An 8,702-nucleotide genomic window follows, 5' to 3' on the forward strand; every position below is an offset into this window, starting at 1 on the left:
GCAAAACAGCCACTACATTTATAAACAAACTGTGCCTGTGATTCCATATCTTTGGGTTATTGATTTAATGATTAGCGATTGGGGTTAAACAATTTCGACCCATATTTAACCTTAAACTACCATTCCTTTGTTGTGCAGGGTACAAAGGTATTCTCTTCAGCTGAAGGAAAGCAAGTGAAGCCAGTCTCCCGCTGTCTCTCACCCACCCAACTGAGTCCCAGAGAGTGGTGGTCATCATGGGGATGCGAGGCCTGCTTCTGGGCTTTGCCACAGTGGCCCTCCTGCTCCAGTTCTGTCACGCCGGCCTGCTGAAGAAGGTCATCCGGCACCGGCGAGAGACCCTCAGTCCCAGCTCCAGCGAGAACGTGAGCCTGCCGAGTCCCGAGCAGCCCGTGGTCTTCAACCACGTCTACAACATCAACGTCCCTGCCAGCGCCCTGTGCTCCGTGGACTTGGAGTCCCCCGGAGGAGGAGAGGAAGTCAAGCCCCAGACCGCGGCCCTCTCCGACATGCACGCCGAGCACACCGTCGACGGCGAGAACCAAATCGTCTTCACCCACCGCATCAACATCCCCAGGCAGGCTTGTGCCTGCGACAACCACCTGCCCGACCTGAAGGACCTCCTGAAGCGGCTGGAGATGCTGGAGGCGGAAGTCTCCAGCCTGAGGGAGCAGTGCTCCAGCGGAACGAGCTGCTGCGGAGCTCAGGTGACAGGTGAGATTCGACTAGAGTCTTTAGGGAGGGTGGCACACCTGTGTGTGTGTGTGTGTAGCGTTCCTTTGATCTAGAGAAAGGAGGGATTGGCTGTGAGCCCTTTGATGTAGAATGAGGTGTGGTGCTGACGTTTAACGCTCTTTGATCATGTTTCCTCACCAGCTCATAACTGTGAGATGATGGTCTCATCCTGCTAACGTTTAATTGTTTGTGTGGTGAGTCATCTGGCATATTAGTGGCTGACTTTTATCTTGTCTATTGCTGCTCAGGAGAGATAACAACCAGGCCCTACTGCAGCGGGCATGGCAACTACAGCACGGAGATCTGCAGCTGCGTGTGCGAGCCTGGCTGGAGGGGTGTCAACTGCTCGGAGTCCGAGTGCCCCAATGACTGCCAGGATCAGGGCCGCTGTGTCGACGGAAGGTGCGAATGCTTCGAGGGATACTCCGGCGACGACTGCAGCCTCGAGCTTTGCAGAACGGACTGCGGAGATTACGGCGAGTGCATCGAGGGCTCCTGCGTTTGCGAAGATGGCTTCATCGGCCTCGACTGCTCCCAGACCAACTGCCCAAGCAACTGTCTGGGCAGGGGCCGCTGTGTCGAGGATGAGTGCGTGTGCGACGAACCCTGGACCGGCTTCGACTGCTCCGACTCATCTGCCCCAACGACTGCTATGACCGCGGCCGCTGCAACAACGGAACTTGCGAATGCGATGAGGGCTTCACTGGCGAGGACTGCGGCGAGCTCACGTGCCTGAACAACTGCAACAACCGGGGCATGTGTTTGAATGGTAAGTGCGTATGCCACGCTGGATACAGTGGAGAGGACTGTTCCAAGCTCACGTGCCCCGGAGACTGTCACCAGAGGGGCCACTGCTTCAACGGAAGGTGCATCTGTGATCCTGGCTTCGAGGGAGAAGACTGCAGAATCCTTTCCTGCCTCGATAACTGTAACAACAGAGGCCAGTGTGTCAACGGGGAGTGCTTTTGCGATGTCGGATGGGAGGGCTCCGACTGCTCCGACCGTTCTTGCCTAAACAACTGCATGAACCTCGGCCACTGTGTCAACGGCAAGTGTGTGTGCAAGCAGGGCTACACCGGTGAGGACTGTAGCACCAAGATGTGCCCCAACAACTGCCACGGCCGCGGGGAATGTGTGGACGGCAAATGCATCTGCCATGCTGGCTACACAGGCAAAGACTGCAATGAGCTGACCTGTCCGAATGACTGTAACAACCGTGGACGCTGTGTGAACGGCCAGTGCATCTGCAACCGAGGATTTACCGGAGAAGACTGCACTGAGAAGACGTGCCCGAACAACTGCTTGGACCGTGGGTACTGCGTGGATGGCAAGTGTGTCTGCTTCGAGGGCTACGCTGGAGCCGACTGCTCTGTGCTCACCTGTCCCGGCGACTGCACTGACCAAGGCCACTGCCTGAATGGAATCTGCATCTGCGACATGGGATACACCGGCGACGACTGCTCTCAGAGTAAGCACCATCAGACGCTTAGCTTGAGCACTATCAGACGTTTAGCTTCAGCACTATCAGACATTTAGCTTTAGCTTTGCCAGATTATCATCACAAGTCTCTGGAAAGATACTTAATGAGAAGTTAAGCCATTAGTTCTAAATGACCTTACGATTGTCTCAGAGTAAGCACTATCAGACGTTTAGCCTTAGCTTTGCCAGGAAATTATCCTCACAAGTCTTAATGAGAGGTTAAGCAATTAGTCATAAATGTCTGACCTAACAAAAAAGACCAGAGGGTGTCAAACATTCATTCTTTTTCTTTCTGATCTAATTTCTGGATAATTTATCAGTTATTATTTATCTTCTATCTTCGGTTAAGAGAAACCCTGAATACATTTCTCAAGTCCTAACCCAATCTGGCCAACATGTAACATGAACTGCTGTTATCCCTTTGACAGTCACCGCGCCCAAGGACCTGACTGTGGTAGAGGTTGACTCAGAAACCGTGGACGTGTCCTGGATGAACGAGATGCTGGTGACGGAGTACCTCGTCACCTACGTGCCCACTGCGCCTGGAGGTCTGGAGTTGGACATGCGCGTGTCGGGAGACAAAAAGATGGCCACCATCCGAGAGCTGGAGCCCGGTATCGAGTACCTCATCAGCGTTTACGCCGTCCTCAACAACAAGATGAGCTTGCCCGTCAGCGCCAGAGTAGCCACACGTGAGCCTGCGTTTATCTCTCAAACGGCGTGATTGATTACGGTGAAAAAACAGGAATGGTTAAAGTCGGCTTGAGATTGTATTTGGCAAACAATTAGTTCAAATGTATTTAATTTATTTAAATAGCTAAATTAATAGGCACTTCAATGCCTCAGGCCTAACCCCCCCCCCCCCTCCCCCTCCCCCAAAGAGCTAGCATATGGCAACAGTGGCAGTCCTTCAATTCTGCTTTCATCTGTCTGCATTAGCAGAAGACAACACCTAATTAGACATGCTCTAGGATGAGGGGGGTGGGTATGTTGTTAAAGGAATTAAGCAGCGGGGGGAGGAGCAACAGACTTGAAAAAATAAGAAAAATAAATACTTTATCTGTAGCCTTCGAGCGCTATTTTGGGTAATCATGTTGAAGCATGCATTTAGCACTACGCTGGAAATTACCAGGTCAGAACAAAAAGTTAATTAAGAACTTTTATACAAGCACTGCATCAAAAATAAAAACTGTTGGTAAAAAAACAATGATTCATGGTTTCAAGAAAAACATCAATGAAAGTGCTTTTAAGCTCAAAGAGTTTCAGCACTTACAAACACTTGGTGGGTGAATGCAGTTTTAGTCACAATAACTTTCCCTGTGACAGATCTTCCCCAGCCAGAGGGCTTGAAGTTTAAATCAGTGAGGGAGACCTCCGTGGAGGTGGAGTGGGACCCCCTCAATATCCCCTTCGATAGCTGGAACCTCATCTTCAGGAACACGGTAAGTCCTCTTGACCCCATCCTCCTCCTCCCTCCGGCGGTCATTGGTCTGTGCTGAGTTTTCCCTTTGGGATGGCTCGAAATCATTTGGCCAAGCGTCCATGATTATCCACGCTGCTCAGTTGGAGGAACAGCAAATGTGATATGAAAATCTCCTTCCTCTGTAAGACTCACATAATGGCTCCCTGTGCATCTGTGGGAATAAGGGTATGCATCCTGTGGAAAAATAGGCAATGCTATGCCAGTATGTGAAGGCTTGTTGTCTGGAAGTGTGTGGTTTCGTGGGACAGGGGGAAAAAAAGCTTCTGGCGACAGCTGTACTGACCATGTGCCACAGGAGGAGGTTTTGTCTCCAGCAGGCTTGTCTCTTTCTCCTGGGGCTTTAGGAACTAAAAGAAAATGGCTTTGTCAGAACATGTGCATTGGATCAAAACCGCCAACCACAAGCGACTCACACATCTCCACCCGCAACTCTTTCAAAAACTATTTGGTTCTCCTTTGCTCGTAAGGTTTCAAAAGACGTCTGCCAAACAATGAACGCCAGTTACCACTCCCTTGACACTGCCAGAAGCGTCACTCGAAACACCAAACTGAACGTATTCATTTTAGGGGTTTAATTTAACCTTTCATCCTTTCAGTAATATTTGTAGTCTCCATTACTATTAACCCCAACCAACGATACACCTAGTGTAGCTTAGTAAGATTGCCACCATGGTAAGGCATAGCCATCAGATGATGGTAATTTTTAGTAGTGGACGTTTTACATGCTACTTTATATCTCATTTAATCTCAACTGTAGCAATGAAAACACTGGTTTCTTTCACCCAGTGGTCCACCCAGATTAGTTCCTTTGGCAACAATTGTGTCTTTCTCCTGGCAACTTTGTATCTCTTTTTCACTGGCACCTCCTCAAAGATCTCAGCCCTCCAAACCTGGGCGCAACACACAACACTGACGTGTGGCCAACGCTTAAGTGTTTGGCCCCCCTGCTTTTTTGATGGAAATAAACAATGCCAACAATGGCTTCAATCATCGTTGACAATGGGTTTCTGTACTGTGCCTTTAATGACAGAAAGAGGAGAATGGAGAGATCCTGAATGCGCTGAGCCCGCCCGAGACCACCTTTGAGCAGTCCGGCCTGGGACCGGGCCAGGAGTACGAAGTCAAGCTGCAGGTGGTGAAGAACAACACCCGCGGACCCCCTGCAACCAAAGAACTTCTCACAAGTAAGCAAAGTTGTTCTGAGCTATTTACCTGAGCCAATTTTGGGATCTCTTATTTTGGAAAGGAAGAAAGAGAAAGAAAGAATAAATGAATGAAAGAAAGGAAGGAAGAAAGAAAAAAATAGATAAAGGTTTAAAAAGGGTTGACGTTGAATCAGACAGAACTATTTTATAAATCCAATTATTGTTAGAATTGAGGACTTCCTGCTCTTGCAGTGGTGTCAAAACTTCCTTTAAGCCAGTACAAACTGCTAGCATTAAATGTAACAACAGTTATCCTGAGGCTCTGTCTTACCCCCTCTCCCCGTCTGTTCGCCACGCTTTCTCTGGCTCGGGTTCTGTCTCTGAAACAAACGCTGGAGGTTTCACACCTCACACCTGCCACTGGTCTTATTTGTCTGGACTTTGTGAAATGTCTCTTCCAGTCAGCTTTCATTAAAAATAATCTCATTACCCTTTATGGGGTGACTCCTGACTTACAGGAAGCAATAAAAAAGACAAATGTGAGAGGTTTCACTGTGTCTGAAGTTAATCATTTCTGTGGGACTGTTTTGAGCCGGCAGTAATGGTTTACTCTGGCCAACAACGGCTGACATTTCAGATCCACACACCACACAGCTGGCTTGAATTCTCAGATAATAGGCCAGTTCAGTCTATTGTCAGAAACCAAACGAGCCCTTCGGGCAGGCAATCAGATAAAAGGTTACAGTCTAAACATCGGCTTATTTGAATGGCTGAGAAGGGCAAAACTCCATTTTGTTTTGGCAAGTCATCGTACAGAATGTGAACAATGTTCCTTCACTTCTTTCGAGAGACTCTGGTATAATAAAGCCCTCAGCCAGGCAGCCAAAAGTTCTGCGCTCTCATGGTTTCGTGAACATGTTTATTGCCTGGCTGTATACGGTCGCCGGGTCAGACTCTCCCCTTCTTATTTACGGTTCGCAAAATGGCCGACGTTGCGCCAGCATAAACAAATCCATATGTGGAAAAAACCATTAGTTACCTGACATTTCCCTTTCATACACCACCAACCCCCACCCTCTCTGATTCCTGCTGGCTCTGTGAATTCCCAGATCGGGTTTTTATACAGGGGGGTGAAGCATTTATGGATTTATGAGCACCGGGAGGGCCCAAAGCCTCTGGTAACCTGAACGGTATGACAGGCTAATGTTGCACACAACACACACAACACACACACACACACAACACCACACACACACACACACACACACACACACATAGACACACACACACACCACACACACACACACACACACACACACACACACACACACATAGACACACACAGCCGGAGTAACTGCCGGCTAAATCCAAACTGTTGCCGCTGTTCTCCATAGGCCTCTATATGCCATTCCACCAGCAGAGGCTTGTGGTTGAGGTGTCGAGGTTTTGCGTTCTGACAGAGCTAAGTAGGTGCTAGCTATGGGGGAGGCTCCAGTGCCAGCGCGAAGAGCACATCATCCCCTCAAGATCTTCACAACACTGGGACCTCACGCTCAGGCAAAGCTGCTCGAAGCGCACAAATGCAGATTTGGTACTTTATCTTGCACTCGCAGAAGGACGACCTCTCGGCACTTGCAGCGTGTGACAAACCAATTTCTCCCCCCCAGACCCCCCCCCCCCTGAATAAGAGCCTTCTAGACACTTGGAATACATGGTCTAAGGAGAAGAATGATCTAATGTGTGCTTAGACTGATAATTCCCAAAGCAAAGATTCCCGAGGTGGAAAAGATCAGCAGTAGGAGGAATATTAATTTCAAAGAGAAAAAGTTCAGAAAGTCATTTTAGGCTGTCTGGCAGTGATAACTCTCACTGGTATTTTAAAATCATTCATATTCTCACACACACGTCCTCTCTCTCTCTCTCTCTCTCTCTCTCTCTCTCACTCTCTCTATTGTCATTTCTTTGATTTCTTTCTTTCTGTCCCTCTCTGCCTTTTGGTCTGTTCCATTTCCACCTCTACTCTCCATCTCACTCCCACTGGGTTTCTCTTGTTCTTTCTCTTTCCCTCCTCCCTCTCCGTATGTCTTTCCTACCTCTCCCTCTCTCTCTCTCTCTCTCTCTCTCTCTTTCCTCCCTCCCTCTCTGTATGTCTTTCCTACCTCTCCCTCTCTCTCTCTCTCTCTCTCTCTCTCTTTCCTCCCTCTCTCTCTGTATGTCTTTCCTACCTCTCCCTCTCTCTTTCTCTCTCTCTCTCTCGTTCTTTCTCTTTCCTCCCTCCCTCTCTCCGTATGTCTGTCTCCCTCCCTGGCTCTCTCCCCTGTCGTGCAGAGATCGACTCCCCCAGCCAGGTTGGCGTGCGCGACGTGACCGACACCTCTGCCCTGCTCACCTGGTTCCAGCCCGTGTCTCAGGTGGACGGCGTGTCCGTCTTCTACGGGCCCAGCCTGGACTCCGACCGCACCACCGTGGAGCTCTCCTCCTCCGACACCCAGCACCACCTGAGCGACCTGCACCCCGACACAGAGTACGAGGTCGGCCTCATGGCCAAGCGTGGCGAGATCACCAGCATGCCCGTCTATGAGACTTTCCTCACAGGTAAATCCAACAGCAAGGCTGAAAAGTGCCTGATAACACTCTTTTCACATTAGGCCTTATCAAGACCTTATTACTGCACATTTGCCTCCTCTATAAAGCTGTTATTAATTTATATTTATATTTATACTTGTATAGATATAACTATTTAAACAACTTGGAGTATTTTTTACTATACCCTGGGTTAATGGAGGCAATCCCCCCCTTCGTGAGATGCAAGGATGTCTAGGATGTCGCTGATTGTTTCACTGAGCTCACGAGGAAACATTTACCAGGCCTCCTACAAGCAGCCTTGGGACAGGGGACCACACACACATCAGCAGGAAGGCGTCTGCACACACACACACACACACACACACACACACACAAACACACACACACACAAACACACACACACACACAAAGCTGAGCTGTTGTGTTGATGTGTTCCAGATCTGGACGCCCCGACAGACCTGCAGGTGTTGGAGCAGACGGACGACAGCATCACCCTGGAGTGGAGGAACAGCCGGGCCAAGGTGCTCACCTACCGGGTGAAGTACGGCCCCCTGTCCGGGGGAGAGCACGGGGAGAGGCTCTTCCCCACCGGGCACCAGGACACCACCCAGGCCATACTCACGGGTGAGACCCCCCCCCCCCCCCTCCGCACATAAAACACCCGCAACAGCAGGTGGCAGGACCGGCATGAATAGAGGGTGGAAACTGCTAGGGTTCAGTAAAAAAAGACATGTGTGTGTGTGTGTGTGTGTGTGTGTGTGTGTGTGGGGGGGGGGGGGGGGGGGGGGGGGGTGAGTGGAGAATTTAGGTAAGCTCAGAGAGTTAATCACAAACACTTGAATGTTTTTCTCGTTCATTTCATTTGCCCTTTGCCATGAGCAGGAGGTCATTAGATGTGTTAGCTTACGTTAGCAGTGTGATGCTAATATGTAATAGTGTTTGTTGTGGCGCTCATAATTCTAGCTCATTAGTGCGCGGGGCAAAATTGTTTGGCTTTCCATTAACGCTATCAAAGAGGATCGCTTTCCCAGCGAGCAGTTTAAGTACATCTATACCTTCTTTGTTTGAACTGAATGGAAATAATTCCATGTAAAGTCCTCTGCCAAGTCTTTTGCCTAAGCAGTTTGACGCCCTCCCTAAATTTTCACTATTACATTCAGTGGCCTTATTTTCAAACTGGCTCCCTTTTGTTTGTGTGTCGCAAAATCGTTCGCCTGACCACAAAGGCTCCACTTTATTAGAAAACGGCCGGAGGGGACTTTGCATTCAAGCCT

At 49.4% G+C, this 8,702-nt stretch overlaps 1 protein-coding gene across 1 annotated transcript in view; it reads left to right on the forward strand.

Annotated features, from left to right (window-relative positions):
- Window positions 1-236: 236 nt before the first annotated feature.
- The window catches only part of LOC122132373 (tenascin-like), a 14,418-nt gene continuing 5,952 nt past the window's right edge, over window positions 237-8,702 (forward strand). The window contains 8 exon segments of the mRNA XM_042707151.1: window positions 237-714; window positions 984-1,361; window positions 1,364-2,203; window positions 2,643-2,906; window positions 3,541-3,656; window positions 4,728-4,881; window positions 7,171-7,437; window positions 7,867-8,052. Of these exon segments, the coding sequence (XP_042563085.1) occupies window positions 237-714; window positions 984-1,361; window positions 1,364-2,203; window positions 2,643-2,906; window positions 3,541-3,656; window positions 4,728-4,881; window positions 7,171-7,437; window positions 7,867-8,052 (2,683 nt within the window).

The sequence above is a fragment of the Clupea harengus genome, unplaced genomic scaffold (assembly GCF_900700415.2).
Source record: "Clupea harengus unplaced genomic scaffold, Ch_v2.0.2, whole genome shotgun sequence".
NCBI classification, from domain to species: Eukaryota; Metazoa; Chordata; class Actinopteri; order Clupeiformes; family Clupeidae; genus Clupea; species Clupea harengus.